We start from the raw sequence: 15,238 nt of genomic DNA, 5'->3' as shown, positions 1-15,238 counted from the left end.
TTAATAAGGTAGACACTGTGGTGGCATTTTATAAAATGTGAAGTGGGACTGCTACAGAGACGAGAGACCTGCTTAAGGCCACATATCTAAGTGACTTGTGCAGCTAAGTAAATTTCACAAACTGTGCAGCACGAGTTTATGGTGAGCGATTTAAGAGAAGGCAGGTTGGAAGAAAATGAAGTCCTGAAAGATCACAATTTTATTTTATTATTTTAAATTATTTTAAAACATATATATATGCCGGTTTTGGGTGGAGCACGCCAGTAGAATTTGCTGAAGGAGACAGAGGTAGGAGGATCACAAGTTGGAGGCCAGCCTGGGCTACACATAAAAAAAAAGAAAAAAAAAAGAAAAGAAAAGAAAAAAGAAACTTCAATATAAAAAACTGAAAAACGAGATCAATCAAATCATATGTAGCTATGTAGAGGTTGCTCCTAACTTAATTTGTGATCAGGCATTAATGTGTTCATGAGAGTATAGAAAACTCAATGGCACGGAACTGAATTGTCTGAAGGAAAGTTGGGGAGCTGGGTGAGAAACAGTAGAAAACAAAATCATTTCCACAGACCTCGTTATCATGACGCCACCACTTGGCTCCACACACTTCCATCTCGGGGAAGAATTAGTGGTCTTTCCCAGTTCCTGAATTCCGAAGTCCAGTCCCCACCCCTTCCCTACTTGCACCTTAATCTGCAGCCTGGACCTGTCGATGGCCTTTAAACTACACCTCCCATAAAGCTGTGCGAGGACAGCGGCCCTCCCCCGGAAGTCCGGAAGGCTGCCTCCTGTACTGGGAAAACTGACAACTGAGTTTGACGAGGAGTCTTCTGTCCCGGTCGCGGTTTCTTTGGTCACTCTTGGGTTAGTAGCGTTAGTCGGCCCCGGGACGTTCGAGGACGAGGGCGTCCCCTCGCGGGCTTGAGGTGCAGCCTTGCTCGGGCTAGAGAGGGCGCAGGCGCGAGACCCCGATCTGACGCTGCCTGCCCGCAGGTGGCTGCTAAGATTCCCAGCCAAGTTTTGGATGGGGTAAAACAAACTACTTCGGAGGTGTCCCCTGCTTGAAAGAAGGGATCTTACAATGGACGAAAAATAACTATTCAAGGCACTTGGCCGGTGGGAGAGACCGTGCTTGCGTGGGTTGCACGTAATGGGTTAAATTGGTCTGGACAGTTCCAGCGGGTGGAATATATTAAATGATTGTGGGTGGGTTAATTGACAGGTCCACTATGAGGCCAGGTTGGAGCCTGCTGGAGCCGTGCTGGGCACCCTTGGACATGAAGTTACTTATTAGTAAAAATGAATGTTGGTTTGGTTAAAATATAGTTCCTTTAAAAGTCAGGTCTCTTCTAGTTGACCTCTCCAAGTAGCCCTGGAAAACTTGGGTGACGCTTTAGACTACCTTCTTGTCCTCACCTTCCACAGAACCTGCCAATAAGTGATTAGCAAGTAGTACAGCGACAGGTCATGTCTGCCGAGCGTCCCTGGAAGGAGTCATGGCAGTATTATTAAATGACTGGAATTGAAAACGCTAGAGGAAGGGGCTTATTGTTTCACCTCGTAGTCCAGAGGATGTTTTATGCATATATATTGCCTAGGTGGTAGTGCATGACACGGCGTGTTTGGATGTGCAGTGTTGATGTCACCTAAAGTGATCTCTGAGAGCAGTGAGGGGGTGACCGTGACCTCTGAAACCATGACTTCTGAACAGGGAAAGGCGAGGTGTTAAAGGTAAACTTTTAACAGGAGAAACTGTAGCAGGAGTTTGGCAAAGTGAGTTAAAAGAGAAGGAGTTTAGGAAGACACTTAGCGGTGCTTCTAAATAACGTCCTGGAGTATCGCCACGGAGACTACAGTATCTTAAAGAATTTTAAGACTTTTGATATGATAAAAAATGGGAAAATAAGCAAAACACACCAAATGAAAGTAAATTGATATATGTAGAGGTTACTCCTAATTTCATTGGTGCACAGATTTTTTTGGGCAGGTGTTTTGGATTGCCTTAAGCAGTTTTAAATTATTTGTAAACAGAAGACACAAACGGGAAAGCACAAACCAAATCGGAAAGTTATTCTTCGACCCATTGTTTTCCTCAACTTTGTGCAGACTAGGCTGTGTATTTGACCAGCCACATTGCTGTTTCAAAATCCAGGAGAGAAGGCTCAGCAGTACTGAGAAGGAAGGAAGAATATTTTGAAGCCAACACTTGAAACCGTTTTGACTTGAATTATTTTTTACCTGTATTCTTTTAACAGAATTAGGGACTACATAGCATTCATTAGGAAACATGACTGCTCTGTTTACACCCAAAAAGCATGACAGGTCAGACAATGTTAGTCATTTTTAGAACTGCCTCAAGGTCAATAGAGAGGCCAACAGAACCTGCATCCAACAATAGACACAGAAACGCTTTGTCATCTAATTCGTGACAAGGGAAGCCCTGCCGCCAGACAAAGATAATGTCAAGAAAGGTGCTGAGTCAGCAATTATCCGTGAATTAAAAAAAATCCTGACCTAGTCCACCTCACACCACGAACAAAACTCAGTACCATATGGATGGCAAAATTAATTATATAAGGTTAACCAGTAAATTGTTTTTATGTGAAGCTTTAAGAGCTCTTGAATAACTGTGGGGCCATAATTTCTTTGAGGGATGGCATCTATAGCACAGTATAGAATCAGAAATAGTACTTACCACCCTCGTAAGCATCTGCCTGTAATTCTGTCTGCTTTAACCCCCTCCCCTCCATGCCTGGGCTCTGTGCCTCTTCTATAAACCCAATAGCAGTTGACTACGAATTACCTTTTGACAGGTGTATTGGTTTGGAAACAGACCGTCTTTCTGAGATCGGCCTTTAAATAATGCCCACCCATTCATGCAAAAAGCAATTGTAAATATGGCGGTTTTTTTCTCACTTTTTTTTAAAAGGAAGAAATGTCTTCTGTCAAAAGAAATCCCAAAAGGGAAATAATTTCTGAACTCCACAGTTCAGCCGCAGAAGGAGACGTCGCGAAGTTAGCAGGAATTCTCAGTCACTCTCCATCTCTTCTCAACGAGACTTCTGAAAACGGATGGACTGCTTTAATGTATGCCGCCAGGAACGGGCATCCCGATGCTGTCCAGTTTCTGCTTGAGAAAGGGTAAACGTCTTAGGCCTGCACCACCTAAAAATGTTTCCGCTTTAATTTCTGGTGTCGTGTCCTTTCACATTTTTCTGTAGACATAACTATATCAATGGGCTAGGAAATAGGTCACTGCAAGTTTATGAAAGGTGGCCTAATTTCTCACTAAAGCAACATTTGGGGGCGGGGGCGGGGGCGGGGGCGGGGCTCACTGTTAGGGATTGAACCCAAGGCATATCAGACAAGAACTGTAACTCCGAGCTACATTTAAGAGTCAGCTTTCAGGTTTGGGGATTTAGCTCAGTGGTAGAGCGCTTGCCTAGCAAGCGCAAGGCCCTGGGTTCGGTCCCCAGCTCCGAAAAAAAGAAAAAAGAAAAAAAAAGAATCAGCTTTCTTAATTGAGAACTTAACCCTCTGGTACTTAGTTGAAAACAATGCCCAGGAGGAGTTTAATTCCCCTCTTTAGATAAAAACTCGTGCACCTCATTATGGCTACCATGATACAGAACGTTTTCACATAAAGACCTTTTATTTTCATCTTATTTAAAGGTGTACTATCATTAATCTTCTATTTCTTTCAATTATTTTAAGATTCTTTCAACCTTCCGTAGTGATCTAGGAGCCAAATGACAAAAAAGGAAAAAAATATATACCATTAAATAACAGGGCTATATGCGTATTTTATACTAAAATGAATACAAGAGAAACATTTATTTTATTTTTTCTCCCCATTTTTCTTCTGTGTAGATGTGACAGATCGTTTGTCAATAAATCGAGGCAAACCGCCCTGGATATTGCGGTATTTTGGGGTTATAAGCATATAGCTAACTTATTGGCTAACGCCAAAGGCGGGAAGAAGCCCTGGTTCCTAACCGGTGACATAGACGGATGTGAAAATTATTTTAGCAGAACACTGCTGGACCGGAGGAGTGACAAAAGGACTAATTCTGACTGGCTGCAAGCTAAAGAGAGCCACCCCGCCACAGTTTATATCCTTTTCTCTGACTTGAACCCCCTGGTTACTCTAGGTGGTAATAAAGAAAGCTCGCAGCAGCCGGAAGTCAGGCTCTGCCAGCTGAACTACGCGGACATAAAGGATTACTTGGCTCAGCCTGAGAAGATCACCTTGGTGTTCCTTGGAGTCGAGCTTGAAATGAGAAAAGGCTCCCACGCCCCTGCCTGCGGAGTCCCAGAGGAAGAGGAAGATGGTTTGGTTGCATGGTTTGCTCTTGGCATAGAACCTGGTGCAGCTGAGGAGTTTAAGCAAAGACATGAAAACTGTTACTTTCTCCACCCGCCAATGCCCGCTCTTCTGCAGTTGAAAGAAAAAGAGGCTGGTGAGGAATGAATGAATGAATGAATGAATGAATGAATGAATGAATAATGCCTGCCTGTGTAGGTAACGGTCCAGTTTAGAGCTGTGGGTTTGTGTAGCATCTGGGTGGCGCATGTCAGTGAGGAGGAAACATAAGAACCCAGTCAGGGTTTCACTCCAGGGCGCTCTGGTAGGCCTGGCAGCCGTTTCAGTCAGCCACAGTTCACGTCCATGTGTTGTCCTTTCATTTGATACTCTTGTGAGTAATGTTCGAGTCCCTACTGTGCTTGGAGCATGATGCCAATGACCTGGGCTGTTTTGTTTTCTGTAGTTGGGCTTTTCGATATCATCTTTAAAAAGAGATAGAAAAAAAGGAAGAAGGGAGGGAAGGAACGAACGAATGAAGGAACGAACTTGAGTTTTATTTGAAATGTCCACGGCGTGTGTGTGTGTGTGTGTGTGTGTGTGTGTGTGTGTGTGTGTGTGTGTATTAAAGAACAAGGTTAATGCTGGCTACTTCATCAAGTATGAATTGTAGTTGTACAGCTAGAGTGGAGGTCAGGAGCCTTATTATTTTTTTTTTTTTTTTTTTTTTTTTTCTTTTTTTTTTTCCGGAGCTGGGGACCAACCCAGGGCCTTGCGCTTCCTAGGCAAGCGCTCTACCACTGAGCTAAATCCCCAACCCCAGGAGCCTTATTATAAATGGATTAGTTACTGCAGTGGCTTAGGAGAGAGCGTGGGTAGGAATGGTGGTAATGAAGACAGAACTTACAGGATAGTGTGAGGGACTACAGAGGTAGCAATCACGTGACTCGCTCTGTAGATTGGAGTGTTCTAACTGAAAGAAATGGTAGAACCATGGTTGGTAGGCAGACTAGAGTAAGAGCAGAGACGGGGGGGGGAATAATAAGGGACTTAGATAACAAAAGTCATGTTTTGATCCATATGCATAACTTTATGATAAGTCCATGTTCTAAATGAGCACACTTTCTTTCTTTATTTTACTAGTGATTAAATAGCAATAACTACTTTAGTATATAACCTTCCACTTCTCTATGCCTCCATTTCCCCTTCTAGAAAAAAAGAATAATCATAGTTTCCCTCCTCAGAGGGCTGCTGAGAATATCAAATGGATATATATATATATATATATATATATATATATATATATATATATGTGTGTGTGTGTGTGTGTGTGTAAGGTGTATATAAAATACTAAAAACATTTTTGTATATAGATTCGGATAGATAGTAAATACTGTGGTATAAATTAGGTTACATATTCTAAGGTAGCAGGCAAATGGTTAATTATACCTGCAGTTCTTTCAATATGATTGTCATAATTTTTATACACTATTCCCACTTTAAATGTTGTTGCATTATAGTTTAAGTGCTAAAGCCACTGACCAAACAGCGACTCAGAAAACAATATGCGCGCATACTGTTGCTTTAAAACATTGTATGTCTGTATTACCCCCAGCTTCTCCTGGAAATAAAAGTTCTTGTACTTATCTCTCTAAGGGGTTGTGGCTCAAGCAAGATCGGTGCTTGCGTGGCACAGTCGATACAAGTTCTGCCCAACCTGCGGCAGCACGACTAAAATTGAAGAAGGTGGCTACAAAAGAGTGTGTGTTCGAGAAAACTGCCCTAGTCTCCATGGCGTCCACAACACTTCTTACCCGAGAGTTGGTAAGGGCTTTTCTTTCTTTAAAGTGTGTGTGTGTGTGTGTGTGTGTGTGTGTGTGTGTGTGTGTGTGTGTGTGTGTGTGTGTGTGTGTGTGTGTGAATATACATACAATGTGTGTGTGTGCATATAGGTGTGAATGCATGTGTGCAGGTGTAACGTATGAGCGGAAGAGGGTGTCGTACCTTTGAGCCACGTTCACACTTCACTGAGAACTGCCCAGTGTGGGTGCTACATTACAAACTGGGCCTCTGTGAGAGCCGTGAGCGCTAACCACTGACCCGCTTCCACACATGTTCTTAACCAGGGACGCCTCTGCAGCATTTCAAAGCTAGTCCAGTTTTCACTCTTATGCAGCGGTAATAAAGTCTCCAGTGTTTCAGGACCTCCTGGAGACATTACCCAGCCGTGGGGTCGGAAGCTAGTTTTTCATCCGGGCTCGTTTCCTCTGCACCGCTTTCCTCCTAGGTGCTGCTTGCTGTGTTTCTTCTCTAACCGGAGAAATCCCAAAATCCAGCCCTTGAAACCATGAGAGAAGTGGACTGATTGAGCAGTCCCTATCGACGTCACCAAAGAGGAGTGGAGTGCATAATGAATGAGTCTCTTGCTTTCATTCCTGGGCTCCTAAGAAGGAGGAGTTTCTAGGTTGATATCTGGAGAGATGAACTGATACCTCAGGGGTATTATTTCAGAGATTCAAACCTCACTGAAGAGCCACGCCCACCTGTAAATCTTGAGGATTGGGATGAAAAGGGAAAACAATGCATTATTTAGTAAACTTTCATTTTCAATGCCCATATAACATCTACACATACTTGTGCCCGGGAAACCCTAGGCACACAGTAAATGTTGCAAGGATCAGAAGTAAGGACGGCAAAAATCATCGCCCTTTCCCTTGCTAAAGTTGGTCTTTGCAAATGCTCAGATAATTATTAAGCACATCGGAGCAGGAGGAGGAATGTCTTATAAGCAGGAGCCTTGTTCTTGTAAGAGATAAACCTACCTGTTACTATGGCACAGTGAGTCTAATTATATTTACTATTGCCTGGGTGTCTGTTTTTCTTCGTCTCCAAACAGATCCAGTCGTAATTATGCAGGTCATCCATCCAGACGGAACCAAGTGTCTTTTAGGCCGGCAAAAGAGATTTCCCCCGGGCATGTTCACTTGTCTCGCTGGATTTATCGAGCCTGGTAAGCCTATACCGACTAATTTTTAGAATTTTAAAGGACAGGTAGCATGCGAGATATATAATTTAGTCAGCACCATGATAGAGAACAGAAAAAAACTTTAATTTTATGCTGCGTTCTTCTTTATGTGCAAATGTGTGTGTGTACAAGGTGCACTGCTGAAGTCAGAGAATAACTTTGTCTGTTTTCAACTTATGTCATGTGAGTGCCAGACTTAAGCCAACAGGCCTGGTGGCAAGTACCTGCCTGCAGAACCATCTTGCCGATCCCCACATATTTTCAATAGTATTTTAATCGTGTAATTTAGCATTGTATCACTTTCAGATTTTCAAAGTAAAATCATTTGTTTATTTAGAATTTGTACAATGTTAAACATTGCTTTTTACCAAGCCATTCGGGTGGCTTACACTTCTCTTCTGTGCTAGATGTGTCACCTTTTCTATGGGTCATATGACTGTCCTATATAGAGTCATTAGGCTCCATAGGTGCATTCACAGTCCCAGGCATCCTGCCTGACCCTGCCTATAGTAGTCAACACCGCCTTAGAATACGTATGCTTAGATTGTCGACTTCTGCGGCATGCCAGTTCCGGGAGATAAAATGATCTCCCTCATCCACTTTCATAAGTCAGTTAGAGGCAATACTTCACGTGCACCGGATTTTACTAGGTATCATCCCCGAGCAGATGAATGAACACATCTGGATCAGTAATGTTCAGTCTCATCACGCAATGCTAACCTGCACCGTGAGGTAATGACAGGACTAAACATGTATTACCTGGCCCTCAGTTGGAATCCTGTCAGCCTTTTACAGCCTCCTGGAGTGGGCACTGTTACAGCACTTCCTCAGGTGAGGGCACTGTGGCACAAGGACTGCCTAGGCCCAAATCACTGATGATAGACAAGGGACTCAAACCCAGGCAGTCACTTCTCAGTCCTTGCTTCTAGTCACCATGTTGTACTGAGAACGGGAGGTGGACACAAAGCACCACCTTTAATGAAGAAACAATGAGCCATTGATGCATTCTGTGAAAGGGAAAACCAGTTTTCTCCAGTGCAGTGTCACTGAGCATATCAGTCACTCTCCAGGACAACACAAAATGGAGTCAGTGGATTTTCGTACTTTATTTTGTTGTTATTATATTATTATCAGCATCCTCCTCTTCTTCTTTCTCCTCGCTCTCTTTCTCTTTCTCTTTCTCTCTCATTCTCTCTCTCTCTCTCTCTCTCTCTCTCTCTCTGTTTTGATTTTGTTATAGTTTTGTTTTTTTCGAAAGAAAAAGAACATGAAGTTGGATAGGTACAGAGATTGGGAGGATCTTGGAACAACTTGGGGAGAAGAACAAAATCAAAGCATGATAAATGAAAGAAAATAAATAAAAAAAATTAAATTATAAGCCATTTTAAAACTACTAAGTTGTATTTCCCTTGAGTTTCCTTATTATAGTCACGTGTTCTGCTATGGATATTTAATTTATTTCAAAACTTTGGCTATTGAAAAGGGCACGGTAGTGAGTGTTTTTGTTCATCTCTTTATGATAGAGTTATCACAGCATACATTAGCACACTAAACTTCACTTTAGCAGTCCTCTTGCCTTGGCTGCCCAAGTGCTACAGTTATTATAGGGAAGTGCCCACCAGGCCCAGCATGTGTGTTTCAGTTTTCAGATTTTGTACTTTGTGTTCAGAGAGGTAAGAATAGAGTCATTTCTGTGTGAATTCCCATTGTTCTTCTGATGGAACGTCGTTGTAAAATGCCCCTTACACATCCAGTGTTCCTGTTCTTTTCGTGGTAGATATTTGTGTCCTCTGTCTGTTGTGTTCCATCGTTTTAGCCTTTGTTAACACTGAATGCAGGCATGTACTGTTACTGTGCTCAGTCAAATCTTCTCCACTAGTCTAAGACTTCTCGTCACTGTGTACTTCTTGGAGTAAACACGAGAACTTGTGTATAGGAGAGACGTCAATCTGTTTGAAATAAATGCTATATTTAAAAATGTGTCTCATTAAATACTGTTATAAATTTTAAAATTTCTAAGCACCCAAATACTTAAAATCATTTCTAACAAACTCAGAACGCTCATTCACAAGTAAAACAGTGCTTGGAAATACTCCATTGTGATTTGAGTTTCCAGGTTTTGCTAAAAGCTGGGTGTCATAGGGCATGCACGGTTGTCTGTAACCCCAAACTTGGGAAGTGAAGGAACTAGAATCTGGGTGGGGGAGAGTCTCAGCTACATAGCAAGTTCAAAGCCAACATAGCTACATAAAGTCCCTATCTCAAAATAAAACAGAGTTTTAATGGAGGGAAGAACTAACCATTTATAAACTCATGATATAGCACCATAGGAATGGCGATGCATGAGATAATAAAATTTTCCATAAGATTTAGTCAATGTTACATGATAGTTGCAGAATTTGTAATTATTTCCTTTATGTAACTGCCAAATTGTGACTCTTAAGAAATGAAAGTTGCCCGAGGCATTTTGACCCTCGCTTTGTGGCCACATACTTGCAAATGCAATACTTACCTTGGCTTCCATTCTAGAATGAGCATTCATTGAATTGGGGCTCTTTCCAGAGTGATTTCAAAATGTTTGGACTGTTTGGAGCTCACAGTGCCCAAGTCATGCTGACACCACTTGTTCTTTTGCCTCATCTGATTAGGGGAGACAATAGAAGATGCTGTGCGGAGAGAGGTAGAAGAGGAAAGTGGAGTCAAAGTTGGCCATGTTCAGTATGTCTCTTGTCAGCCATGGCCAATGCCCTCCTCTTTAATGATTGGCTGTTTAGCTGTGGCAGTGTCTACAGAAATTAAAGTTGACAAGAATGAAATAGAGGATGCCCGATGGTTCACTAGAGAACAGGTAAAGTTCAATTTAATTTCCTTGTTGTATTGATTGTTCCATGATAGTATTGGTTTGGGCATGCAGCATGGAAGCATATTTTCAGCAAGTCGAACGGATGGCTGCAGCCCTCTCATTATGAATGGATTATAATGTAACTGATGATCCCGTATAGAAAATGTGCGTTGTTAATGTGTCCCCCGACTCATTCCGCGAGATTCTTCTAGAATGATGCTGCTGTGCCAGTTCAGATTTCACATGTTGGACCTGTTGATGAATGAATGATAATCCCTTTCAGTGAATTAAAGTCTTCATGTTAGTTCAGACATCACAAATATTAATCTCAGACCTTTATGTTAAAGCCAATAGCTTTCAAAAAGAAGTCGGTAAAATGCTTGAAGTTTTTGTGTATTTTGAAAGCTAGTGCTGAAGCACATGAATTACCGAGAGTTTGAGAGCAATACATGGTGAGTCCCAGGCCATCCTGGGCTCCATAATGAGACTCCATCTTTAAAATAATATATATGGGATGTGTGTGTGCACATGTGCATGTGTGTGTGTGTGTGTGTGTGTGTGTGTATGAAGTGCAAAGAAAGAAAAATGAAAGGCACAAAAAACATAGGTGTAACTAAATACATAGATATATGTCATAATTGTCATAATATATATTTATAAGAACTTTTAAAAATTATACCTCTAAGTCACAAAGATAAATAATTGAAATGTTTCAAAAATTGTATAGAACATGAACACAATATATATTAAAAATGGAGACTCGTTTATGGCTTTGTCCACACGAAATTGTTATCTTATATTCACTAAAGAAATCAGATGGTTGTTTCAGAATTGTGGGAAAAGGACCCCATACCACCAGGTTGTCTTCCCTTTGAAGTTAAATGCAGGACATATATTTTATCCGTGGCCTTGTTTTCATATGCCTTTCTGAAACATTGAAAAATTGAAAACGGGATTCACTGCAGAACTGGAAGCACTACATTAGCTGGCCTCTAACGAGTTCATTATGACTGTGTTTCAGGTGGTGGATGTTCTTACCAAAGGGAAGCAGCAAGCATTCTTCGTGCCACCAAGCCGAGCTATTGCACATCAGTTAATCAAGCACTGGGTTGGCATGAACCCCAGTCTCTAAATGAAAAATGCTAGCCTCTGTCGAATATCACCTAATTTTTAACACTACTTATATCTCAAGAAAGAATAGATATATTTACTGATCTTTAGAATATTTTAACATAAAACTTGGGAGCTTCAAAACTGTTTTCAGTGTTCTTTCCATTATTAACTACAAAATTCACAGTTTTATAAAATGGAATGATGCCTCAAATTTTTTCATAAATTTGGAGGCAGCCTGTGAACATTTTTGTTGTGTTTCCCAATTTTATCTCAGAAAACTAATTGTATGTCTACCAAGAAAGATCATGTTGGGATGAAGTGTGCTCCAGAAATGAGATAAACCTTAATCTTTGTAAAGAGTGGACCCTTTATTGGAGATATGTGTCAAGATAACTTTGGTGAATTTTGAGCGTCCATAATATTTAGTCATCCAGTTATCATCCTCCTGGTCTTTTGTCTACTGGTAGTACTGTTGTACTATTAGTCCTAGTTTGATATGACCAGTGTTGAAAATTATTTTATAATTATAATAATTAATGTCAGTATTCACTTATAAAATACAGTAGCTTGGCACTAACCTTTCTCATCATATCCTCAGAGCCTTAAGTAGCACACCTTAGAATGGGGCTGCTCAGCTCTATGGATAGTTAGTGCAGCATTTCAGTTTTACAATATAGATGCATATATTTTACTTGATTGTCCTGCAGTTGTCTTAACTATATAAATTTACATATGTTGCCTCTTTTTCTAGTCTGGTAGAACTTGAAGAGAGCATGAACACAATAGATGTTGAGCATCATCATTTTAATAGTATGCATCTAAGACCTAGATCTCCAGTGCAGCAGGAAACAGAAGCTATTACTAAAAGTATCTGTAGACTAAGGAGCCAGAAAAATGACTTGGTCATTAAGGTGCTTGCTGTGCAAGCATGAGTCCTTGAGTTCAGATTCTCTGCAACCGTTTCAAAAGCTGTGTTCGGCACCATCCAACTCTAACCCCAGACCTAAAGAGGCAGAGATGTGAGTATCCCGAGGGCTTGTTGGTCAGTCAGTCTGGTGACTCACTGATTGGAATAACAGACCTTGTCTCAAAACGTAAGGTGGAAAGATGGAGATGGATCCAATGTGAAGAGCACCTGTCATTCCTGTGGAACCAGGGTTTAGTTCCCAAGGTCCTCCTCAGACAGGACACAACCCCCTGCAGCTACAACTTCAGGGTATCCAATACCCTATTCTGGCCTCTGCAAGCGTCTACATGAGCATTTACCGAAGACACAGACACATAAATAGAAAGATTGAAGAACACACCTGACTTCTGTCTCTGCCCTACACCCCCCCAACACACACACACGTGTGTGCACACATTCCCACACACAGGCATACACACACAGTAAGTGAAAAAAGTGATGATAGGAAGAATGAACTTAGCTTATTAGATGTTTTTAATTGAAAATTTAAGTATAAGGCTTAACATTTATTTAACCTAAATAATGTAACTTTCTTAGAGAATTTACTTTACTAATGAATACTGTTGCTTAGCAGTTAATGAAGCTTTATTAAAATCAGTGCTTTGACCAAAATAGGACCTACACAGAACATTTATATATGTGGTAATTTGGACCTATATAATTATGTTAAAAGTTATACTTTGAGTATTATGAAATATCAGTTGAAGTTCATCTTTGCTCCAAATATGCTTTTAATATTTGTCCATTCTTATATTACATTATAAACTCCCCACGTCATTAATGTTAAATGGCAAAGTAAAATACACATGTTAAAAATGTACAAATTTAGTTTTAAATTCCTACTGTACTTGGGAAAATTAGTGAGTAAATTACTGTTTTTAATAATCATTCCTAAGTTTTGACATTGGAGAGGTGAGGATACACTGTAAATATGAAAGGTTGCTACCTTAACCAGTTCTCAAGAGGCAATAGATATCAATGTAACAACACATTAAAATATACTCTGTGTATGGTGTGTTTTAAATGTTTTGATGAATTTTTTGACAGAAGTATAAATTTTAGTCTGTATCATTGGTTTATTAATGGTGTCCATAAGCAAATGTACAAATCTCTCTCTTTTGTTTTTGAGCTTTGATTTCACTGTAGCCCAACCTATATAATTCTTGGATTACAGGTGGGATCCACTATATCTGGCCAAAGAATTAAAATTTTGATTTGGTGCACAAACTTAGCCCAAGAGTAATTTACTTGTGCAATGCCTCCAAGGTATTGGGTTTAAACCCAAGCATTTTTTTAATGTCTATTTTGAATCTTAAGTTTTGTAGTTTGGGGTAAAATGTGTGAACAAACGGGTTTGTGAGATCTTACGTTGTGAATAATTAAAGTCTTCAGACTTAAAGCTATGTATGTAGCACAGTCTACCTTAATTACTTGTCTACTGTGGTCAATATTTGCACTTTGAAATATTCACTTGTTTGTAGTTTGTGATGAATTGAAAGCTCACAGCCTGACCTGGCAAAGCAAGCCTGAAATTGCTGATAATCAGGCTGAAGGCTGGAGGATTGCAAATTCAAGACCTGCCTAACGGCAAAGTGACTTTGAAACCACACTGAACAACCTAGTGAGATCCCATCTAAATTAATAATTAAGAAACAAGGTAAGGATATTGCTCAAAGATAGAACACTCACAGGTCACATGATTCAAAACACAATAACATACACATACATTCTCAGCACTTAAAACTTACATTGGTGTGGAAATTAGCCTGTTAAAGATACATGTAGGTATCTTTAACATCCATGGGAAGAGAAGACAGAATGGAAAAATGTGAGACCACAAGACAAAAGGAGGAAACGCAAGCTTTGATAACACAAGAGACTATGGGAGCTAGGGCTATTTCGAGGAGGCAAAGGTTGTGTGTCATGTGGGCAAATGCCTGAATTTTCCCAAAGTTGTCAAATAGGTAAGAACTGCAGAAAGTAATGTGAAAATAAATACCAAATTCAATCCTCCCTCTTCTATACCATTCTTTGTTCTCTCCCTTCTTCAAATACTAGGGTAGAAATCAAACATTTTCCAAAAGAAAACACTGATTTATTTTTTTTATTTTACATTCTTTCTATGGTTTCATACATGGATGAATGTAATGAAATATAACTACTTCCCATCTCCATTTCTGTCTTTCATTTCCTCCCTCATCTTACAACAAATCTTTTGTCCCCTTTTGTGTGTGAGCCATGAGTTTAATTGAAGTTGCTTGAGTGATCTTCAGTGTGGGGTTATTTACTGGAGGATGGGCAACATCTCAGTGACTATACCACTGGAGAAAATCACACACACACACACACACACACACACACACACACACACACACACACACCTGACTCTGCCCACAGACCCCCAACCCCAAGCCAACATCAACTGGCAATAGTCTCTCAGGGAGAATTGAGGAGTCCTGGCCCTCTCTCCATCTATGCTGAAATGCTGATTAAATTTTGTGCAGAATCTTATAATACATAGCAGATTTTCAAATAATTTTTTTGTTATTTAAAAAATGGTCAAAGATGGCACAGGGAAATGTGTAATCATCAACCTAAATTCTTTTTGAAAAGCATTAATTTTCAGCTGCAGAATAAGCATCTGTAAACTGAACCAGTATAGAAATGGCTTATTCTGTTTGGCTGAAAGGGTATCCACTGCCAGGCTCAGCATGGCCAAAGAAGGGACATTATGACAGGGTTCCTGCCCCTGGAGCAGAGCTAGCAGGGTGGGGTCTTCTCCAGTGCTGATATTTGCTGTAGGCATAAGGCTTGTTTATATAATAATGTATATCGTTTTTTAATATTCCTCATTTGGGGAATATTCTCCCTGCCAAGTTTATCTCACATTGTTCTCCCTACTCCATGATAATGAGAAACAGCATGATTCCAGGAAGCAAGAATATGTCTGGTTCCTTGGCAAAATCATCAACACAGTGTTCTTCAGAATAG

At 40.4% G+C, this 15,238-nt stretch overlaps 1 protein-coding gene across 1 annotated transcript; it reads left to right on the top strand.

Annotated features, from left to right (window-relative positions):
* Positions 1 to 770: 770 nt before the first annotated feature.
* On the top strand, positions 771 to 13,674 carry Nudt12 (nudix hydrolase 12). Its single transcript, XM_032901710.1, has 7 exons — positions 771 to 861; positions 2,927 to 3,138; positions 3,868 to 4,457; positions 5,957 to 6,124; positions 7,197 to 7,310; positions 9,974 to 10,173; positions 11,189 to 13,674. Exons 2-7 carry the CDS (start codon positions 2,933 to 2,935, stop codon positions 11,297 to 11,299), a joined length of 1,389 nt encoding a protein of 462 aa, XP_032757601.1. The 5' UTR covers positions 771 to 861; positions 2,927 to 2,932; the 3' UTR covers positions 11,300 to 13,674.
* The last annotated feature ends 1,564 nt before the right edge of the window (positions 13,675 to 15,238 follow it).

Source organism: Rattus rattus, chromosome 4 (genome assembly GCF_011064425.1).
Source record: "Rattus rattus isolate New Zealand chromosome 4, Rrattus_CSIRO_v1, whole genome shotgun sequence".
Lineage (NCBI taxonomy): Eukaryota > Metazoa > Chordata > Mammalia > Rodentia > Muridae > Rattus > Rattus rattus.
Note: the sequence above shows the minus strand (reverse complement) of the source record. Positions and strands in the feature narration are given on the sequence as shown.